Source organism: Salvelinus fontinalis, chromosome 26 (genome assembly GCF_029448725.1).
Source record: "Salvelinus fontinalis isolate EN_2023a chromosome 26, ASM2944872v1, whole genome shotgun sequence".
Lineage (NCBI taxonomy): Eukaryota > Metazoa > Chordata > Actinopteri > Salmoniformes > Salmonidae > Salvelinus > Salvelinus fontinalis.
In genome coordinates, this window is record NC_074690.1 from 23,641,147 (window position 1) to 23,665,329 (window position 24,183).

Genomic DNA, 24,183 nt, shown 5'->3' on the forward strand with positions numbered 1-24,183 from the left:
ACCAGACCATTCAAACCAGTGATATTATTACCTTAAATAATATTTGTTTCACTAAAGCATTAGGGCTCAATTAAACCAAACCCACATTGCAGTATTTATGCAGTAGCTCTTTTTCCATCGTCATATTAACATAGACTGGTCTTGGGTACTGTATAAAACCTGCAACTACACCAGGGCGATCCTCCTCAGGACTGCTTTCACTTTTCACAATTAGAAGTGTGAGCACGGGATGAATACTGTAAATAAAGACACCTCGTAAACATTTCCATGGCGGGTTTTAATGAATCCCAGCCTTAGTTAGTCGTTTGGTATAAGGCCACAGAGGAATACAGAAAATGGTCATACTGTGACATCACACATCAAAAAGTATTGTCATTCAGTTGTCCTGTCTTTTTAGACCAGAGGTTAAAATGTGCTTTGCAGGTTAAACAAACCAATTCCCCTGTTTATCTTTATTTATTGAAGCATGTTCATCTTAAAATATTAGATCTTTGGGTCAATATGGGTCACTGTAAATAGGCAAACGTTCCTTTTTAACACCTATTTGCCAATAAACAGTAACACATTGTGGGCATTGGGGAAATAAATCTGGCATTTTGTATAGTAGCCTGCATTTGGTAAATTATTTCATTCTCATTCTATTGTCAATAACACTTGCCTTTTAAGGCACTCAGTATTACTGCAACATAATGAACATGGTGGAATAATCTTCACAAAGACACACTCATCACACCCTTTCATCCACAAGACAAACAAAAACTGAGACAGGATACTCTAACCCACAACATAACCGTCAGAAAAAAAAGACTTCTACAAAAACAAATCACAATGCTCGACAAAACACTTGGACACACAATTGTAAACTACAGATCATTAATAAAGTAAATAAGGTTTACGTTTTGGCGGTGTCCGAGGTGGAACTGAGTTGGAGCCTTCAAATCCGTGAGCAGCTGCTCTTGCAAACATTGTCAGGAAGCCACATCTGCCCACTCGAGTTAGAAGTTCAGAACCAGAAAGTATAGGCTATATAGAATTAAGCCCAAACTGAAAAATCACTAAACCAAATAATAAGGATTTGTAGCGTCCTAATCTAGTTCACATTCCAGTGTTCAAATTTGTGGCTGGCTCATCACAGCATCAGGCCCAAGTGGCTGGCTCATCACAGCATCAGGCCCAAGTGGCTGGCTCATCACAGCATCAGGCCCAAGAGGCTGGCTCATCACAGCATCAGGCCCAAGTGGCTGGCTCATCACAGCATCAGGCCCAAGTGGCTGGCTCATCACAGCATCAGGCCCAGGTGGCTGGCTCATCACAGCATCAGGCCCAAGTGGCTGGCTCATCACAGCATCAGGCCCAAGTGGCTGGCTCATCACAGCATCAGGCCCAAGTGGCTGGCTCATCACAGCATCAGGCCCAAGTGGCTGGCTCATCACAGCATCACGCCCAAGCCAGGGCAGAGGCAGTGCTGACAATTTATTACAGGAATCATGAGGATAATGCACTTTTTGTTTGACCAAATCATGGCTTTAGCCGGCCAATAAATAGGATGTTTTGAGTGATGTGACAATGCAGAATGTGCTCTTTATACGTTTCAAGGCATCCCTTCCATTTTGTTTTTTACATCCATGCTCTTGGCTGTCTAACTGATGACAGATTCGGCGCAGGTCTCTTTGCTGATGACGCGTTTGACTTTCAATGAGAGTTTGCGTGATCTCAGCTCAGCCTATCAGAAAATCGAGGTGGCCCATCTTGGTAAGGGGACCAGCCGTTGCCCACTGATCAGCCAAAGGCTCATTACAGATTAGTATAACAGATACATTGTTCAAAAATCTTTAAGAAATCTTGACAGGCCCATGGCCTTTTGGCCATGTCACATTTTTCATTGTTTTATTTTTATATAAAACAAATATTTTTGTCTGTGTCAATTCAGACCAACCCACCAGACAAAAAAATGGTCTATCCCATCTGACATTTGCCAGAATTGTCAATCCACCCTTGCTGCATTGGATTTCTCTTAATGTGACCAAGGGAGATGTCTGCTTTAGGTGTAATGCCTGGAGCCACTAGGTTTGACAGCTCTAATGCAGTTCCACCTCTGACACTATCCGCTATGCGGATGTTGGCTAAAGCGGATCTGATTGAATCTAGCCCTTAAATATTAAAGCTACAAGTAACTTCCAAAATAAAGGAAACACCAAGGTAAAGTGTCTTAATATGGCGTCGGGCCACCATGCGCCAGAACAGCTTCAATGCACCAGATTCTACAAGTGTCTGGAACTCTATTGGAGGGATGCAACGCCATTCTTCAATGAGAAATTCCATAATTTGGTGTTTTGTTGATGGTGGTGGAAAATGCTGTCACAAGCACCACTCCAGAATATCCCATCTGGTGACAGACGGCCATGGCATTTGGTTTACATCGTTTGCGCATCAAACCACTCAGTGACCACTTGTGCCCTGTGGATGGGGGCATTGTCATCCTATGGGGGCATAGCCATGTTAGCGAAAATAATGGCCTGATCAGCATTTTTATACACTGGAAGAACCTGCCCGTCTCTGTTGTAATCTTATTGGCAAATCCTAACTTCCACTTAAATCAATTTTGACTTGAGTGGAAGCTAGGATTGACCCTTTAGCAACAAGTGGACATGTGTGTCAACATAAACAATATGATTATAGTAGCTAGAGTCTGAAGGAAATTCATTGTCGGTTGTGCTTCAAGGCCAAAGGGACCTGCCACATTATATTAGAGCATCCAGGGGTTATAGAAGGGTTGTCACATTCACAATATGTGTGCGTATAAGAGAAACTGAGCAAAAGTGAAAAGAGAGAGAATGGGCAAGAAAGACCATAAGGATAGATGAATAAGAGAGAGAAGTGGAGGTAAGAAAAGTGAGAGAGATTGAAAGAGAGGAAGAGGAAGTTGTGGCTCTAGGAAGCGATGAACTTCCTGAGTGTGATGACAATGAGGGCGAGGAGGACTGAAGCCCCCAGGAAGACAGCGATGACAATAGCTGTGATGGCGCCCGGGCCCAGGACACCTGGACACACATAGTACATGCAACAGGCAAAGGTTAGATCACCAACCTGACACTAGTGTATAAAAAATGATTGTCAAGTCAAATTCAAAGTAAAATTCTATTCTAAGTGCATGTAGCGTCTAAATACAATTGTATGGTTTATTACCAATTCATTAAATTTAAAGGGGTTGTGTGGAGCAACTAAGACACACAAATAACCCCACCACTGTGCTTTCACCAATGGCTCTTGCCATGAAAATATTGTCAGAATATATTATGCTCTTAATCCTCTGGGTACAACCAAAATGATTGATATTAATAAACTGGTGATGGGAAATGTTCTGAAAAAATGAATGACATGAAGTGCCTGTCTCACCTTCCTCCTCATCCATGGCCTGTGAGTGGGTGGTGTCCTCATACTCTAAGGTTAATACTCTCTCCGTCATATCCTTGAAGGGATCTTTGGTGGTGACGTCATATGCCCCGCCACCAGACAGTGTGTCCTTGTTGTCCCCTTGTAAAGTTGGCGTGGGGTCTTCCACGGTCTCTGCGAACAACAACCGTGTGTGTTCACAATTTGAGCATGTTTGTAGACGAGTCTAAAGTGCCTTCAGAAAGCATTCATACACCTTGCCTTATTCCACATTTTGTTGTGTTAGAGACAGAATTCAAAATGTATTATATAAAATGTAAATCACCCATCTACACACAATACCCCATAATGACAAAGTGAAAAAATGTTTTTAGAAAATGTTAGCAAATTTATTGAAAATGAAATAAAGAAATATCTAATTTTACACCCTAGACAATACATGTTAGAATCACGTTTGGCAGCGATTACAGCTGTGAGTCTTTCTGGGTAAGTCTAAGAGCTTTTCACACCTGGATAGTACAATATTTGCACATTATTATTTAAAAAATTCTCCAGGCTGTCAAGTTGATTATTGATCATTGCTATACAGCCGTTTTCAAGTCTTGTCGTAGATTTTCAAGCCAATTTATGTCAAAACTAACTTTTTATTTTAATTTTATTTTATTTCACCTTTATTTAACCAGGTAGGCTAGTTGAGAACAAGTTCTCATTTGCAACTGCGACCTGGCCAAGATAAAGCATAGCAGTGTGAACAGACAACAACACAGTTACACATGGAGTAAACAATAAACAAGTCAATAACATAGTAGGAAAAAAGAAAAAAAGAGAATCTATATACAATGTGTGCAAAAGGCATGAGGTAGGCAATAAATAGACCATAGGAGCGAATAATTACAATTTAGCAGATTAACACTGGGGTGATAAATCATCAGATGATCATGTGCAAGTAGAGATACTGGTGTACAAAAGAGCAGAAAAGTAAATAAATAAAAGCAGTATGGGGGGTGAGGTAGGTAAATTGGGTGGGCTATATACCGATGGACTATGTACAGCTGCAGCGATCGGTTAGCTGCTCGGATAGCAGATGTTTAAAGTTGTTGGGGGAGATAAAAGTCTCCAACTTCAGAGATTTTTGCAATTCGTTCCAGTCGCAGGCAGCAGAGAACTGGAAGGAAAGGCGGCCAAATGAGGTTTTGGCTTTAGGGATGATCAGTGAGATACACCTGCTGGAGCGCGTGCTACGGGTGGGTGTTGCCAACGTGACCAGTGAACTGAGATAAGGTGGCGCTTTACCTAGCATAGCCTTGTAGATGACCTGGAGCCAGTGGGTCTGACGACGAACATGTAGCGAGGGCCAGCCGACTAGGGCATACAGGTCGCAGTGGTGGGTGGTATAAGGTGCTTTAGTACCAAAACGGATGACACTGTGATAAACTGCATCCAGTTTGCTGAGTAGAGTATTGGAAGCTATTTTGTAGATGACATCGCCGAAGTCGAGGATCGGTAGGATAGTCAGTTTTACTAGGGTAAGTTTGGCGGCGTGAGTGAAGGAGGCTTTGTTGCGAAATAGAAAGCCGACTAGATTTGATTTTGGATTGGAGATGTTTGATATGAGTCTGGAAGGAGAGTTTGCAGTCTAGCCAGACACCTAGGTACTTATAGATGTCCACATATTCTAGGTCGGAGCCATCCAGGGTGGGGAGGCCAGTCGGGCGTGCGGGTGCAGGCAGCGACCGGTTGAAAAGCATGCATTTGGTTTTACTAGCGTTTAAGAGCAGTTGGAGGCCACGGAAGGAGTGTTGTATGGCATTGAAGCTCGTTTGGAGGTTAGATAGCACAGTGTCCAAGGAAGGGCCAGAAGTATACAGAATGGTGTCGTCTGCGTAGAGGTGGATATATACAGAGAAAAGAGTCGGCCCGAGAATTGAACCCTGTGGTACCCCCATAGAGACTGCCAGAGGACCGGACAACATGCCCTCCGATTTGACACACTGAACTCTGTCTGCAAAGTAATTGGTGAACCAGGCAAGGCAGTCATTAGAAAAACCGAGGCTACTGAGTCTGCCGATAAGAATATGGTGACTGACAGAGTCGAAAGCCTTGGCCAGGTCGACGAAGACGGCTGCACAGTACTGTCTTTTATCGATGGCGGTTATGATATCGTTTAGTACCTTGAGCGTGGCTGAGGTGCACCCGTGACCGGCTCGGAAACCGGATTGCACAGCGGAGAATGTACGGTGGGATTCGAGATGGTCAGTGATCTGTTTGTTGACTTGGCTTTCGAAGACCTTAGATAGGCAGGGAAGGATGGATATAGGTCTGTAACAGTTTGGGTCCAGGGTGTCTCCCGGGATGACCGCGGCAGCTTTCCAATCCTTGGGGATCTCAGATGATACGAAGGAGAGGTTGAACAGGCTGGTAATAGGGGGTGCGACAATGACGGCGGACAGTTTCAGAAATAGAGGGTCCAGATTGTCAAGCCCAGCTGATTTGTATGGGTCCAGGTTTTGCAGTTCTTTCAGAAGATCTGCTATTTGGATTTGGGTAAAGGAGAAGCTGGGGGGGGGGGGGGGGGGGGGGCGGAGCTGTTGGCCAAGGTTGGAGTAGCCAGGAGGAAGGCATGGCCAGCCGTTGAGAAATGCTTGTTGAAGTCTTCGATTATCTCGGATTTATCGGTGGTGACCGTGTTACCTAGCCTCAGTGCAGTGGGCAGCTGGGAGGAGGTGCTCTTGTTCTCCATGGACTCCATGGACTTTAGGCCACTCAGGAACATTCGATGTAGTCTTGGTAAGCAACTCCAGTGTATATTTCAAATCAAATGTTATTGCGAGGGTAGCGAAATGCTTGCGCTTCTAGTTCCGACAGTGCAGCAATATCTAACAAGTAATCTAACAATTCTACAACTACCTAATACACACACCTAAGGGACAGAATAAGAGAATACGTACATATTTGGCCTTGTATTTAAGGTTAATGTCCTGCTGAAAGGTGAAATCCTCTCCCAGTGCCTGTTGGAAAGCAAACAACCAGGTTTTCCTCTAGAATTTTGTCTGTGCTTAGTTCGATTTCGTTTCTTTTTACCCCCCAAAAAACTCCCTTGCCGATGACATAACATAGTGCAGCCCTCACCATGCTTGAAAATATGAAGAGTGGTACCCAGTCATGTGTTGGATTTGCCACAAACACAACCCTTTGTATTCAGAACATAGTTAATTTCTTTGTCCTTTTTGTTGTTGTTGCAGTATTACTTTAGCCTTTTAGCAAACAGGATGCATATTTTGGAATATTTTTTATTTTGCACAGGCTTCCTTTTCACTCTGTTATTTACGTTAGTATTGTGGAGTAACTACATGTTGATAAACCTTGCTCAGTTTTCTCAGCCATTAAACTAACTGTTTTAAAGTCAACATTAGCGTCATGGTGAAATCCCTGAGTGGTTTCCTTCCTCTCCTGCAATTGAGTTAAGAAGTATCTTTGTAGTGACTGGGTGTATTGATACACCCTCCAAAGTGTAATTAATAAGTAGACTATTCTGAATCATTTCATTTATTTCTGAACAGACAGGAGTAGCCTAATTCTATAACATTGGCAAATGTATTTGAATTTATCAGGGGTACTGTAGCCCCTCCAGAACCCTTCTCGCGGCTATGGTTCTATAAGGAAATAAATGATCAAGTGCAACGCTGGAGAGATGCATTGCTGAGAGAGATCATAAAGTGAATCTCATTCTAGTTATGTGAGAGATAAAAGGCCCACACCTAAGGGACAGAATAAGAGAATACGTACATATTTGGCCTTGTATTTAAGGTTAATGTCCTGCTGAAAGGTGAAATCATCTCCCAGTGCCTGTTGGAAAGCAAACAACCAGGTTTTCCTCTAGAATTTTGTCTGTGCTTAGTTCTCACACAGCCACACAATGGGGGTCTCAAACATAGGTTACAAAGTTGCACAAACCATAAACCCTAATAAACTCTTAGAATAGAATATCAGGCCCGGGGCTGAAAATCGACTTTTTCACAAATTAACAAAGAGTCAACTCGAATGAATTTGAATCACTTTTAATATAATTTTTACATTGCAAAAAGTGAAAACGATTTTTTCAGCCACTAGATGTACTGTATCTGGCCAAACAGGTTCTGGAAAGAAACAGTCCAAAACAGAGAGGTGTCGGATGCTGTTGTGGCAGGATCCGGCTCATATTCAGCACTGGAATGAATATTCAAGAAATTTCAGCATATCATTTTTAATTTGTAAAACATTTCCAAATGTGTAATTCCACTGACATCATGGTATATTTAATGTTTTTTACCCCTTTTTCGTGATATCCAATTGGTAGTTGCAGTCTTGTCCCATCGCTGCAACTCCCCCCCTACAGACTTGGGAGACATTATGGGCTATTGTGTATAGGCCAGTGACATCAATGTTATCCATTTTAAATTCAGGCTGTAACAACAAAATGAGGGAAAAAGTCAAGGCGTGTGAATAATTTCTGTAGGCACTGTATAAACTGTTCAAATGTAGCATTGTGTACATATTCGTAGTGCAAAACATAACTTGTACAGATCTCTTCAGGAAATAGATATTATACCCTCAATGGGACTACCTGGTAAAACAACGGTTAAATAAAACATTTCCCTGAGGGTAACTGAACAAGCTCAGTCAGACCTGCAACTCTCTAGACTTTAAGTTGCAATTCACATACTATAAGCTGGATAAAACCAACCCTGGAGAAAGAGTGTGAACTGAAAATATGACTCATGTTATATTACACATATTACAGTAGCTTTGCTAATGGCTGCTAATATATACGAATTTAGGAATGTAAGCTACTGTATGCTCTTCTATCAGAGAGCCAGTGAGTGGCAGAGCTCTGAATGTAAGATACTGAGTACAGAGCTACGTATTAGCCCCAGTCTTTGATGCTACAGTGGAAAGTTGCTAAGCTACTAGCTTCTCTGCGAGCAGCCTCAGACCAGGGCTTGAAAGGATGTCTTCGTATGGGGATCAACACTCTCTGTACACAGTACAGGTAGCCTCCTCTGTGTGCTCTCTCAACTCCTTCGCACACCTCGCTCTTCTCTCCAGCTCTCCTCATTCTGCCCCTCTTCTCTTCTCACTGTACACATCTCCTCTCCCGCGTCTCTCACCCCTCACCCACATTCCACAGGTCCTAGCATGGAAGTGCTACACGACTTTTCACACCTTCATTGCAGCCATGGAAACATGATCCAGATCTCTTAAACATCCCTCTCTCTCTCTCTCTCTCTTACTACCCCAGTAGAGGAGAGTGAAGGGCCAAGAATAGTAAAAGTGGATTCTGGATAAGGCCAATTGAAGTTACTAAACTGCGACTTGATTTGCTTCAATGATCTGAGAAGGGGTTTTGTGTTAAGTGCACAGCTGAGTGAGCTTGACTTTTTAATTGAAAGGAACAGGGAAAATTCTATCCCAAATCTACAAAGAAAAAAAACGTCCACACACACACACACGTATGCACGCACAAGTGCACACTTTAGGAAGTTGGAGGCACCTTAATTGGGGAGAACAGGCTTGTGTTAATGACTGGAGTGGAATGGTATCAAATACATCAAACATATGGTTTCCAGTTGTTTGATTCCATTCCATTTAATCCGTTCCGGCCATTATAATAAGCTGTCCTCCCCTCAGCAGCCTCCTGTGGTGCATGTGCACACACACACACAAGCCCACCTATCCACTCAGACTTACAAATCCTACCCGTGCTCATGCTACACATACCAACAAAACCATGTACCAAAAATATTTAAACACAACAGACATAATTTACCGTTCAGTTATAAAACCGCCCACTCTAAACCTTACTGAACTCTGACACTCACAACCAAGCATTCCCACCGTAGCCGTGGGAAGTAGGGGTGCACCCCCCCCCCCCCAAAAAAACCCCCCAAAACAACTTCCCTTGGCTATGATTCCCACTCAACCTTGCCAATACGTTTAATTTGATAATCTCGAAAATACACAGCCAAACGTATCACTTCAAAAGACTCTCTCACATAGCCACATCAATTCCAACTATCAAAGATAAAAACAGAATAATGTTCAAAGACTTGTGGGCCCATCACTATGATTCCAACATCACACACAAACTCCGATAGCCAACTCTGTTGGTGAGGGCCTGTGTGGATGAGCCGAGCAGAGGGCGGTCGGAGTGGGTATTTCTGATGCAGATGTGTGTGTTGGTTGACTCATGTGTTAACGTGTGGCTTCCTGTGCAGGGGCTGGCTGCAGGTACAGAGCCCTGGGCCCCTGGCCAGCCTTGCCATCAATGAGGCCTTCAGCCTGTGGCACAAAAGGCCGCTTGTGCGGTCATGGAGGGCGGCTGCAGGTCTGCAGTAGAGGCAGGCTCCAACTGGTAACGGCCGGCCAGGCTCAAACCTAGAGTAGCCCAGCCCCTAGACGTCAAACAAGCTTGTTTATCAAATTGTATGAGTTTGTGTGAAAAGGTTGTACCTCCTTGGATAGCTTGGTTGACTGAAGACAGAGAGAAAAAAGTGCTGCGATGTTTTTCCATTGGTGTTTGTTCACCTCATCAAGGAGGGCAGGAGGAGTTTGCTTCTCAGTAAATTTCCAGTAATGGCTCCCATTTGTAATCGCAGCACTACCATTGGCCAGCTAAATAATCTCCATCTACTACAGATTGACACTGAGCTATATCCCATGACGCAGTTTCCAAAGGTGTTCTTGCTATTAGTTTCAGGAAATTCCAGTCTACAAAATCCTTCTACAGATGTAGGATGTTCATTTGATCAACCTGTTGCAGAATAACTTTTGTAAATTTCAGACTTGATTTTCCATTACGAAAAATGTATCAACCCATAATTTTTTCCCCATTAATTAGAATCTATTTATTTCTATTCACATTTCCAGTTGCTGCAGGATTATTTTCCTGCTGTAGCAAACTGGCTTAAATTAAGATCATATATCTGTACATGGATCTTATATTGGTACCCACGACCAGTCGGTCATAAGACATTAACATGGGTCTTACATCTATGAGGCAAGGAAACACATAGGCTCGCTGTCACTCATTGACATTAGGTGGGCATTTCCAGTGTGGCAGTTAAACTGTCTGTGATCACAAAGGCAGCGAAATTCGGATTGTTTTTCCACTAAGTGGTCTTTTGACCAATCACATTAGATATTTTCACATCAGATCATTTATTTTTTTATTTTTTATTTTTTAGAGCTGATATGATTCGTCAAAAGACCAATTAGTGAAAAAAAGATCAGAATTGTGCTGCCTGTCTAAACCAGCCTCTATGGCATACCACCATGTCTCATTCACCCAGGGGAACAGATCCAAATTTCACTAACATACACAGCTAATCTGCTTCACATCCAAAGTCTAACTCACTGATGATGGAATATGCCATCTCAGTAGTTTCGTGCCTCCTGTACACATCCGATACTGTACTACAGACGTTTGTGGCTTGGACCTCTCCAGTCAGGATTTCACACGGCCTGGAGAGATGACAAAGCTTTCATAACGGGTGTATGTGAACGCCACCCTGCCCGGCACTACCCCCCCCCCCACCAAAAAAAGGGGCATCACCCATGCCCTCACCCGCTTTGACTTCCTCCTCCTCACAAAACAGGGTGTTAGTTACAAATATCGTGTGTTTGTGAGCTTCAGAATTTATAGCAGACCTCTCGTCACCACCTGTAAGCTGGCACAGGTCACAAGTCAGACAGGAGGGCTCTGGTCTCGGGGGGGGGTGCACTTTAACCTCTATGCGTATTCCGACCTAGCATGCTATTCACCCGCTATTAGTTTGGATGGAGATTGAATAAATGAAGGTGTGGCAGAGGTACACTACCAGTCAAAGGTTTTAGAACACCTACTCATTCAAGGGTTTTTCGTTATTTTACTATTTTCTACATAGTAGAAAGGTGATTCAACTCAAGTTGAAAACAACTCACAAATAGAAATTATTACCAAGTGCTAAAGCAAGAGTCAACTAAAAGGATCATTAGAGCCAAACAGACATGTTTATGGAAGACAGATCATCAGGAGTGACAATGTTATCAATATGCATGACTTACTGTATATCCACTCAATGCATTTTTCGGCCAATGGAAGTGATGGCTTTGGGGATGACCAGTGCAATATACCTGCTGAAGCATGTGTTACGGGTGGGTGTTGCTATGGTGACCAGTGAGCTGAGATAAGGCGGGGCTTTACCTAGCGAAGACTTATAGATGACCTGGAGCCAGTGGGTTTAGCGACGGATATGTAGTGAGGAGCAGCCAACGAGAGCATACAGGTCGCAGTGGTGGGTAGTATATGGGGTTTTGGTGATAAAACGTATGGCACTGTGATAGACTACATCCAGTTTGCTGAGTAGAGTGTTGGGGGCAATTTTGTAAATGACATTTGCCGTAGTCAAGGATCGGTAGGATAGTCAGGTTTACGAGGGTATGTCTGGCGGTATGAGTGAAGGAGGCTTTGTTGCAAAACAGGAAGCCAAATCTAAATTTAATTTTGGATTGGAGATGCTTAATGTGAGTCTGGAAGGACAGTTTACAGTCTAACCAGACACCTAGCTATTTGTAGTTGTCCACATATTCTAAATCAGAACCGTCCAGAGGAGTGATGCTAGTCGGGCGGGAGGGTGTGGGCAACAATGGGTTGAAGAGCATGCATTTAGTTTTACTAGCATTTAAAAGCAGTTGGAGGCCACGGAAGGAGTGTTGTATGGCGTTGAAGCTCCTTTGGAGGTTTGTTAGCACAGTGTCCAAAGAAGGGCCAGATGCATACAGAATGGTGTCGTCTGCGTAGAGGTGGATCAGAGAATCATCAGCAGTAAGAACGACATCATTGATATTTACAGAAAAAAGAGTCGGCCCGAGAATTGAGCCCTGTGGCACCCCCATAGAGACTGACAGAGGTCCGGAAAACATGCCCTCTGATTTGACACACTGAACTCTGTCTGAGAAGTAGTTGGTGAACCAGGTGAGGCAGTCATTTGAGAAGCCAGGGATATTGAGTCTGTGCGATAAGAATGCGGTGATTGACAGAGTTGAAAGCCTTGGCCAGGTCGATGAAGACGGCTCCACAGTACTGTCTTTTATCAACGGCGGTTATAATATCGTTTAGGAACTTGAGCGTGGCTGAGGTGCACCCATGGCAAGTTGGGCAAGTTGCTGCAGGGGGTGTTGAGGTGTTGGCCGGGGTAGGGGTAGACAGGTGGAAAACATAGTCAGCCGTGGAAAAATGCTTATTGAAATTCTCAATTATAGTGGATTTATCGGTGGTGACAGTGTTTCCTATCCTCAGTGCAGTGGGCAGCTGGGAGGAGGTGCTCTTATTCTCCATGGACTTTACAGTGTCCCAAAACTTTTTGGAATTAGTGCTATAGGAAGCAAATTTCTGTTTGAAAAAGCTAACCTTAGCTTTCCTAACTGACTGAGTATATTGGTTCCTGACATCCTTGAAGAGTTGCATATTGCGGGGGCTATTCGATGCTAATGCACAACGACACAGGATGTTTTTGTGCTGGTCAAGGGCAGTCAGGACTGTATTGAACCAAGGGCTATATTTAAGTTTTAAAAACCGACGTGTAAAAACCGACGGAGTACTCCTGACGAAGGCCATGCAGCCGAAACGCGTCGGTTTTTAAAACTTTGTTTCTATTGAACATGCCATACTAATAAATGCATTTTAATTAATATGAAGAGTGCCTTGGTCCTCCTTTCTTTTTGATGACCAATTCACCCCTTTCACCAAAGAGCACCTTCTGTCTACCAAATTTACTATTGTGTACCATAGTAGCGCTTCCCTTCCTCCTCTTTCTACAAGGGCTATATCTGTTCCTGGTTCTAAATTTTTTAATGGGGCATGCTATTTAAGATGGTGAGGATAGCAATTTTAAAAGAATAACCAGGCATCCTCTACTGACGGGATGAGGTCAATATCCTTCCAGGATACCCGGGCCAGGTCGGTTAGAAAGGCCTGCTCGCTGAAGTGTTTTAGGGAGCGTTTGACAGTGATGAGGGGTGGTCGTTTGACCGTGGACCCATTACGCACGCAGGCAATGAGGCAGTGATCGCTGAGATCCTGGTTGAAGACAGCAGAGGTGTTTTTAGAGCGAAGGTTGGTCAGGATGATATCTAAGAGGTAGGTTCCTTGATAATTTGTGTGAGATTGAGGACATCTAGCTTAGATTGTAGGACAGCCGGGGTGTTAAGCAAGTCCCAGTTTAGGTCACCTACCAGTACAAACTCTAAAGATAGATGGGGGACGATCAATTCACATATGGTGTCCAGGGCACAGCTGGGGGCTGAAGGGGGGTCTATAACAAGCGGCAACGGTGAGAGACTTGTTTCTGGAAAGATGGATTTTTTAAAGTAGAAGCTCAAATTGTTTTGGGCACAGACCTGGATAGTATGACAGAACTCTGCAGGCTCTCTCTACAGTAGATTGCAACTCCGCCCCCCTTTGGCAGTTCTATCTTGTGGGAAAATGTTATAGTTAGGGATGGAAATGTCAGGATTTTGGTGGCCTTCCTAAGCCAGGAGTCAGACACCGCTAGGACATCCAGGTTGGCGAAGTGTGCTGAAGCAGTGAATAAAACAAACTTAGGGAGGAGGCTTCTAATGTTAACATGCATGAAACCAATGCTTTTACGGTTACAGAAGTCAACAAATGACAACAAATGAGAGCGCCTGGGGAATGGGAGAGATGATGGGGCTGCAGGGCATGGGTTAACCTCTATATCACCAGAGGAACAGAGGAGGAGTAGGATAAGTATGGCTAAAGGCTAAAAGAACTGGTCGTCTAGTGCGTTTGGAACAGAGAGTAAAGGGGGCAGGTTTCTGGGCGCGGAAGGATAGATTCGAGGCATAATGTACAGACAAGAGTATGGTAGGATGTGAGTACAGTGGAGGTATGCCTATGCATTGAGTGACGATGAGAGAGGTTGTCTCTAGAGGTACTATTTAAGCCAGGTGCGGTCACCGCATGTGTGGGGGGTGAAACAACAGGGCTAGCTAAGGCATATTGAGCAGGGCTGGAGGCTCTACAGTAAAATGAGACAAAAAATTACTAACCAAAACAGCAATAGAAGGGGCATATTGACATAAGGGAGAGGCATGTGTAGCCGAGTGATCATAGAGTCCAGTGAGTAGCTACGCGAGCTGGAGGCACGGAGATTCAGACAGCTAGCAGGCCGGGGATAGCAGCAGGCTAGCAGATGGGCCTCAGGGGGACGTCGCAACGGGGGAACTTGTTGAAACCCCCTCGGACAGTTACGTTGGCAGACCAGTCGTGATGGATCAGTGGGACTCCGTTTCGGCAACAAAGGGTCCAGGCCAATTGGCAAAAGAGCTATTGAAGCCCAGGGATTATCTGATGGATTTCTTCGGCTAGCCGGGAGATGGGCCTAGATTTGAGGCTAGCTCTAGGCTAACTGCTGCTTGCTTCGGGACAGAGACGTTAGCCAGTAGTAGCCACTCGGATAGCAGCTAGCTAACTGCGATGAGCTGGAGTAAACTTTCAGAGCTTGCGGTAGGAATCCGGAGATGTGCTAGAGAAATAGTGAAGAAAAGCATTCCGATATGCTCTGGGTTGATATCGCGCTGTGCAGGCTGGCAGGAGTTGACCGGGCTGAAGCTGGCAGATGTCCCAGTTAATGGTGATGGCTAACTGACTACTAGCTAGTAGCTAGTTAGTTGGCTAGCTACTGAAGCGGGTTACAGTTCTAAAGTATAAAATATAACAGATCCATACCGCATTGGGTGAGGCGGGTTGCAGGGGAGTATGTTTAGTCCGTAGATGGAAAAATTAGATAAAAAATATATACGAAGAAAGAAACGATATATACAGTTGAAGTCGGAAGTTTACATACACTTAGGTTGGAGTCATTAAAACTTGTTTCTTAAACCACTCCACCAATTTCTTGTTAACAAACTATAGTTTTGGCAAGTCGGTAAGGACATCTACTTTGTGCACGACACAAGTAATTTCTCCAACAATTGTTTACAGACAGATTATTTCATTTATAATTCACAATATCACAATTCCAGTGGGTCAGAAGTTTACATACACTAAGTTGACTGTGCTTTTAAACAGCTTGGAAAATTTCAGAAAATTATGTCATGGCCTTAGCAGCTTCTGATAGGCTAATTGACATCATTTATGTCAATTGGAGGTGTACCTGTGGATGTATTTCAAGGCCTACCTTCAAACTCACTGGCTCTTTGCTTGACATCATGGGAAAATCAAAAGAAATCAGCCAAGACCCCCTCAAGTCTGGTTCAACCTTGGGAGCAATTTCCAAACGCCTGAAGGTACCACGTTCATCTGTACAAACAATAGTACGCAAGTATAAACACCATGGGACCATGCAGCCGTCATAACGCTCAGGAAGGAGACGCGTTCTGTCTCCTAGAGATGAACGTACATTGGTGCAAAAAGTGCAAATCAATCCCAGAACAACAGCAAAGGACCCTGTGAAGATGTTGGAGAAAACAGGTACAAAAGTATCTACATCCACAGTAAAATTAGTCCTATATCGACATAACCTGAAAGGCCGCTCAGAAAGGAAGAAGCCACTGCTCCTAAACCACCATAAAAAAGCCAGACTACGGTTTGCAACTGCACATGGGGACAAAGATCATACTTTTTGGAGAATTGTCCTCTGGTCTGATGAAACAAAAATAGAACTGTTTGGCCATAATGACCATTGTTATGTTTGGAGGAAAAAGGGGGAGGCTTGCAAGCCGAAGAACACCATCCTAACCGTGAAGCACGGGGGTGGCAGCATCATGTTGTGGGGGTGCTTTGCTGCAGGAGGGGCTGGTGCACTTCACAAAATAGATGGCATCACGAGGGATGGAAAATTATGTGGATATATTGAAGCAACATCAAGACATTGGTCAGGAAGTTAGTTTGGTCACAAATGGGTCTTCCAAATGGACATTGACTCCAAGCATACTTCCAAAGTTCTGGCAAAATGGCTTAAGGACAAGAAAGTCAAGGTATTGGAGTGGCCATCACAAAGCTCTGACCTCAATCCTATAGAATGTTTTGTGGGCAGAACTGAAAAAGCGTGTGCGAGCAAGGAGGCCTACAAACCTGACTCAGTTACACCAGCTCTGTCAGGAGGAATTGGACAAAATTCTCCCAACTTATTGTTGGAAGCTTGTGGAAAGCTACCCGAAACGTTTGACCCAAGTTAAACAATTTAAAGGCAATGCTACCAAATACTAATTGAGTGTAAACTTCTGACCGACTGGGAATGTGATGAAAGAAATAAAAGCTGAAATAAATCACTCTACTATTATTTTGACATTTCACATTCTTAAAATAAAGTGGTGATCCTAACTGACCTAAGATAGGGACTTTTTACTAGGATTAAATGTCAGGAATTGTGATAAACTGAGTTTAAATGTATTTGGCTAAGGTGTATGTAAACCAGTCATATGGCAGCAAACTGAAGCATATCAACTTTCCCACAAGTTTATTAAATGCTGTGCCATTATGCAGAATTTATATTGTATGGCCTTTTAACTTGCAGGGATGAGGACTCTTGAATGTCTTAATTATAGGCTACCCCGACTTTGTCTCCTATTTCTGTCCAGTTAAGTATTAGCCACTATCAGTCTCGACTGTCGTCAGTAGACCTGATAATCACACATATTCAACTGTCAATTTACTGTTAGTTCCTTTGTTGGCAGAGTTTACATAATCATTTAATGACATTGTTTTGTTTACCTTTTAGATCTCTCTGTAAACGCGGTCAGGGCCGTGTTGTTGTTGCTGAGGATCATTAGTAACAGATGATAATATTACAAAAGACTAATTAAATGTTTATGGAGCAGAGCGTGGACCAAGACCTAACAGTTTGAACCAGGCGCATTGAGCAATACCTGGCCGTGTCATCACACAGTTCCATGGTTAATGCTGGCAATAGACAAGGTTACTATTGTAAACTATTCTCCCTATTATAATTCTACATATACACACTAATCTTCCAACATTAACATGGATTAAATAACGGAATGTGGCAATTTTCAGAATGAATCAAACCACCGCTTTCTTTCTTCCGTGCGTAAAGGCTCTCCAGATCAGAGTATTTTTTTTAAATCTACCAATTGGAGCTGAAATGGAGATGAATATGTATATATTTAGAGGGCTTTCTTTCATTGATCCCTAATATTCTGAACCCGTTCTCTCTATATATTCTAGTGAGTCTGTCGACAAAATTCTAACTAAAAGGTACAACGTATTTTAAAGGGATGGTGGGAGGGTTCTCAGCAGTTGAATGACATGTATTCAGAGCGAACAAGGCAGCCACACCTGCAGAGCGCCTTATGCAACGGAATAAGGTACACTACATGACCAAAAGTAATCTCATTCCATCTCATTCCAAAATCATGGGCATTAAAATAGAGTTGGTCCCCCCTTTGCTGCTCTAACAGCCTCCACTCTTCTAGGAAGGCTTTCCACTAGCTGTTGGAACATTGCTGTGGGTACTTGCTTCCATTCAGCCACAAGAGCATTCGTGAGGTTGGACACTGATGTTGGGCGATTAGGCCTGGTTCACAGTCGGCTTTCAAATGCATCCCAAAGACATTTGATGAGGTTGAAGTAAGGGCTCTGTGCAGGCCAGTCAAGTTCTTCCACAGCGATCTTGACAAATAATTTCTGTATGGACCTCGCTTTGTACACGGGGGCATTGTCATGCTGAAACAGGAAAGGCCTTCCCCAAACTGTTGCCACAAAGTTGGAAGCAGAGAATTGTCTAGAATGTCTTTGTATGCTGTAGTGTTAAGATTTCCCTTCACTGGACCTAACGGGCCCAGCCCGAACCATGAAAAACAGCCCCAGACCATTATTCCGCCTCCACCCAACTTTACAGTTGGCACTATGCATTGGGGCAGGTAGCGTTCTCCTGGCATGCGCCAAAGTTAGATTCATCCGTCGGACTGCCAGATGGTGAAGCGTGACTTGTTGTAAAGGTGGCATCCTATGACTTTCACGTTGAAAGTCACTGAGCTCTTCAGTAAAGCCACTCTACTGCTAATGTTTGTCTATGGAGATTGCATGGCTGTGTGCTCGATTTTATACACCTGTTAGCAATGGGTGTGGCTAAAATAGCCAAATCCAAATTTGAAGGGGTGTCCACATACTTTTGTATATAAAATGTATGTCTGAATACCAAATACGGAGAAGGAAAAGCGTGCATATGGCATAGATTTCCTAAGTCTGAATCAGCCCCCAGGAGAACAGCCAGTACTATGGCTGGGTCCCAATTCTGTAAAACAGTTTAATTTCCTTGTCTACTTTCCTTTAGAATTCACAGAGATGAGGGCATGGGTCACTGGGAGGTTAGTACAACGGAGGAGTATTATGGTTGGGTCCAAATAATTCTAAACTTATTTTTTTAAATTTACTTCCCTTCTCAAGAGATGAGGGCTTGGGTCTCTGGAATCTTTGCAAGTGGAGAACAAGATTACTTTGGTTGGGTCCCAATACTGTTAAAACTGTTTTCTTTCCTTGTCTACTTTACTTCGTGCCCACTAAGAGATGAATGAGCTGGATAGGTCAAAAGTTGTAGATTGAGGAAAGAAAGGTTTGGTGGCAACGATTTAGTAAGCACTTTGTATTACGGTCAAGTCAGCAGTCCTAGAGGAAATGAGTGGCACCATGACTGGTATCACTGGTCCAAAACAACATGTAGAGCGGAAGTCATTCATACGAGTCATCTTGGAGATTTACTTATCTTGTGGAAAACGGAATGCGGTGGTGCTGATACAGAATCTGATGCTTGTGAGACCATAGACATTCATCATAAAAGGAACTGCAAATCCCTAAAGTAACAAATCATCATAAAAGGAAGTGCAGTTTTAAGAGACAATGCACAAAGTTCCAAGTTCAATGTTAAACTGGACATCATGATCATGCAAATGTAGATCAACAAAGAAACTGCGAGTTCAGTAACTAAATTGTCAACAACACTGTTCATTATCAAACCAACCACCTCAAACTAAAAATGCGTAGATGTTACTATCATTCTGGTGTTTTATTTTCCTCACTGCATAGTGACAGTTGTGTACAGGTCATTGTTTTGAGGAAAAAGTGCTATGTTCCTGGTGGCTTGCTGTGGCTCTAACCCTTGACCTGACCCCTAGGGCCTTAATGCTGCTGTGCTGTGTTCCCAAGGCCCTCACAATACCGGGCTTTGTGGAATCCCCTCTTTTCCCATGCCGCTCTTTAGGCTTATCACTCAGATGTGAGAGTAGGAGACAGACATATAAATGAAGGGAGAGAAAGAGAGGGAAATGGATAGAGGAAGAGAGAGGTAAACAGAGAACTGGAAAGAGGAAAGAAAGAAATGGAGGGATACAGAACTAGAAGACAGTGAGAGAAATAGGGGGAGAGAGATAAACAAGGGAAAAAGAACAAGAAAACGAGGGTGAGATACCTCCAGCGAATCTGTTGACTCTGTATCTAGATCGGCAATAAAACCACACACAAAGATGGTACAAAAAGGTTCTTCTAACAAAGCCACTAACACTGATAATAAAAAATAATCAAATAAACCACTACAAATTGCTAGTACTTGGCATCATTTTCAACCATTTTATCAGTGCATTCTTCTGTAGTCAACTCGCAAATACCAGCGTATTTGATATTCTCCTCTCATACCTAACAATTTTCGAAATAAAATGTTCATAAACCCTTATGAATAAGCACATAAAAAGGTCGACAACACTTGGCAGAGTGAAACCACTGGCAAAATGAGCCAATATTTCAGTTTCAGACAGCTTCTAAACGTGAGGCATTATGAAAGCAAGTGAGTCACCGTGTTTGTCAAAGACTAGCTTTCAGTCTCCAAATTTCCATTCGCTCAAACAACTGCATCATTTAGGGTGAGGGCTCTCGCAACCGGGCCTCTAGATCAATAGTGGAGGGAAATGACACGTATACACACCTTGAGCTCAGCTAAATATGACCATATTTACCCAAATCCCACTCAAATGAGCAACATTCAGAATAATAGATTTTTCAGATTTGTCCACAGAAATAACAAGTCAAACATTGATTTGAATTCAATTTGAATGTCACTGAAATTGCAGATAATAGAAGACTAGTTGATGATGTGCTTGTTGGAGTGGATGAAAAGCAGGCAGCATATTTTCTGCTTTCAACTTTGCAACAACTGACTTCAACAACCCTGCATTTCTGGTGGCAAATCTAGTGTTTTTCAACAAACATTGTGTCATTTCTCATCTACTTCTCTCCATAGAAGCCTCAACAACCAAATTATTGTTTTCCCCTTGCCCCAACAATCTTTCCAATCCCTTGACCTTTTGAGGTGAGGTCTGAGTAAGGCAATGTAACGAAACATAAACACACATAATGTAGTAGTAAATAAATGTATCTTAGTGTGGACGGTTTTTAATGCATTCACACTTGGGATATTCAAAAACATGCAAAGACCAATAAATGCATGTATCATATATTATACTCCTTTCCAATACAAGGACAACCAGGAGACAACGTCTGGCAGGGAGCTTACCTGAGTGGATGGTGGCTACCCAGAGGCCTAGCAGGACCAGAAGGACGAGTCTGGATACACTGCTGCAGTTGGCCATGATGGTTCCTGTGTCGAGCTAGGGCGACTGGACTGAGTCTCCAGAGCTCCTGAAGCATGTGCTAGTGAGGGCTGGATCAAAAAAAGAGGGGAAGAGAGAGGTGGAAGAGGGACTGGGTATGGAGAGAGAAGCTTCTGGATGGGGCAGACTTTGCGAACACCTCTCATGAAGGCCCACCCACTTCATATTACTCAAACAAGGAGTTGCCTGTAGACGCTGATCCAAGCTCTGTTCCAACTCTTTTCCACACTAACATTTAAAATTAGGACTGGGGCAGGGTACGCTGATCCTAGATCTGCTCATGGGAAACTTCTAACCAGAGAGTGGAAGACTTTAGGACTGGCCATCGCAACGCCTCCCCAACAGTCAGTCCATCGTCCTGTACCTTCCAGTTAGTAGACGTCACTGATACAGGCTCAGATATTTTCTCACAAAGTTTAGGATTTGGGGTAGGCTTATCAGACCCTAGATCTGTGGTAAGGGGTTATGGGCGTCAAGCTTGCCACTTGGAGATATTTGGGGGTTTTGGAAGAAGCTGTGCGTTTCAATCTATCCCTATGTTTCGAGTCGACAGACAGATGTGGGTTATTTCAACAATAAGGCCCGAGGTGGTGTGGTATATGGCCAATATACCACAGCTAAGGGCTGCTCTTATGCACGACGCGATCCGGAGGTCTGATATACCACAGCTGTCAGCATTCAGGCTTCGAACCACCCAGTTTATAGCCCTGAATGCTGATTGGCTGAAAGCCGTGGTATATCAGACCGTATACCACAGGTATGACAAAACATTTATTTTTACTGCTCTAATTACATTGGTAACCAGTTTATAATAGCAATAAGGCACCTCAGGGGTTTGTGATATATGGACAATATACCACGACTAAGGGCTGTGTCCAGGCACTCCGTGTTGCGCCGTGTGTAAGAACATCCCTTAGCCGTACCTCCTCGGGCATAATTGCTTAAGAATGATTGGAAATTAGGGTAGGTATGCTCAGTAGGGTGAATTGTTTAGGATATAACGCAAAATTACATCAATGCAGGGAATGATAAACTCAGGAGGGCAAAATAATTTGGTTTGGTATTAGATCAATTATAGGATGATAACTACCAATCTAAACCAGTAACTGGGAGGAGATATATTCACAACTATTGCATTCAACTTTGGACTTACACATGATTTATGTTATTTTAGATTTTAGTCTGTCAAGTGAATCCGCATTAAAAAGTATTGAGTACAAACGTGAGTAAAGTGTTGTGCGTGGAAGGAGATAATTGATTCAGAGGTGTGAACAGCCCACACAAGAGACTGTTTTATTTCATACCGCAATAGAAAAGTATGACTCCAGTAGTTCATCATTTTCATATATTATAATACAGATGCAGAATTGAAAGGTTATTCTTTAAACAGCCTAGTATTTTACAAGAAATGGATAACTACTTGGAACTCTCGAACATGTCCTTAAAACAGGACATCAATGGGCACACACATCCTTGGCTCCTACAATACCACCACCATCCACAAACAGGCAGAAAACAGGAGTGAAGGGAGGAGAAGAGGGGGGAGAAAAACATTCAATAAATAAAAATAACAAAACAGAAAAAAGTATTCTATCCCCCCCCCCCCCAAATGCGTTCAATTTCATGGGGAGAAGATTGCATCAGGTAACGTCTCTCTTTTGCATACTTTCAGACAAGATACTAGGAGGGGACTGAACAGCCAACCATAGACAGGGAGACATCCATGTCCTCCCCTCAGCTCTCTTCTTTGGGAGAAGTCAGGTTAGGCCTTTGCATTGATTGATTTGTTGCTCGATTCAATGCTTGGTTGGTTTTTATGGTTCTGTTTGATTGTTTGGCTGCTTCGTTAGCCTTCTCCCTGTCTCACATAGGGCAAAATACTCATTTGGGATGTTTTTTGAGGGGTCCTCTAGCACTGGCAAGCGTCCCCAGCTTCCAATGACAAATGTTAAATTAAAGTACAAACAGAACGGAAAGAGGATGCTGTTCACAAAAGGAAAGGGGGATTGGGGTGTGAAGGTGGTGGTTGTAGGGGGTACAATGGCAGCTGTTCAGAACGATATGGTCAGTGGGGTTGGCAGCAGAGCAGTCCCTTTAAAAGTCCTCCACCGTCTCGATCTCGCCCATGTTCAACCTCTCAGACGCCGCGTTCACAGAAAAACCTGGGAAGATGAGAGAGAACAGGGAAAGTGAATTTAGTATCAGAGGTATGCATGTGGTAGTCAGAAGAGATGCTAATCCAATTAGCATTAGCCGTAAAGCCAATGAGAACAGTACATTCTGAGTCAAGGAGTGCAAAGCTTTAAGGAGTGAATGGGAATCAATTGGGCGCTAGCTCATCAACCCAACACTAGCATGAATTACGTGAACAAGACGCACAACATTACAGATCTTTTCCGAGATGTGAGATTATCAACTCTTTCTCCTTAATAATATTGCATAGTTTTGTAATCGTGACATTACGTACTTAAGGAAAATTGTTTATTGACGAATACCCTGACTTTCTAGAGGGTAGTGGTTGACGAATGGCTTAGCATTTGCGTGACACAGCATTTCAACGTGAATGTGATTGGCCAAGAATCCCGCCTGCTCTCAGCCATATATACATTGGCTATTCAGCTTTCTTGCTGTTAGGGCCTTTCACTAGAATGTCTTGGTGTAGCACTGTTTCTTTAAATACACAAATTGGTGGATAGTTCATGCTCTGGGTTGCCAACTAAGGCTGTATCAAATATGAGAAGAGATTTAGGAAGTTAATAAATAAACTCATTGACAGGCCTCCCGAGTGGCGCAGCGGTCTAAGGCACTGCATCGCGGTCTAAGGCACTGCATCGCGGTCTAAGGCACTGCATCGCGGTCTAAGGCACTGCATCGCGGTCTAAGGCACTGCATCGCGGTCTAAGGCACTGCATCGCGGTCTAAGGCTTGCATCGCGGTCTAAGGCACTGCATCGCGGTCTAAGGCACTGCATCGCGGTCTAAGGCACTGCATCGCGGTCTAAGGCACTGCATCGCGGTCTAAGGCACTGCATCGCGGTCTAAGGCACTGCATCGCGGTCTAAGGCACTGCATCGCGGTCTAAGGCACTGCATCGCGGTCTATGGCACTGCATCGCGGTCTATGGCACTGC

At 43.5% G+C, this 24,183-nt stretch overlaps 2 protein-coding genes across 12 annotated transcripts in view; both read right to left on the reverse strand.

Moving 5' to 3' along the window:
* Positions 1–258: 258 nt before the first annotated feature.
* Positions 259–22,217, reverse strand: LOC129823970 (protein SNORC-like). Its single transcript, XM_055883154.1, has 3 exons — positions 20,958–22,217; positions 3,397–3,567; positions 259–3,041 (listed from the first exon to the last, which is right to left on the reverse strand). The coding sequence occupies exons 1-3, from the start codon at positions 21,031–21,033 to the stop codon at positions 2,932–2,934; spliced, it is 357 nt and encodes a 118-aa protein (XP_055739129.1). The 5' UTR covers positions 21,034–22,217; the 3' UTR covers positions 259–2,931.
* A 95-nt stretch (positions 22,218–22,312) lies between these two features.
* The window catches only part of LOC129823969 (GRB10-interacting GYF protein 2-like), a 28,585-nt gene continuing 26,714 nt past the window's right edge, over positions 22,313–24,183 (reverse strand). For all 11 annotated transcript variants that reach the window (XM_055883142.1, XM_055883152.1, XM_055883151.1 and 8 more), the window contains exon 28: positions 22,313–23,216. In XM_055883142.1, the coding sequence (XP_055739117.1) occupies positions 23,149–23,216 (68 nt within the window). In that variant the 3' untranslated portion in view covers positions 22,313–23,148. The remainder of the gene's footprint in view (positions 23,217–24,183) is intronic.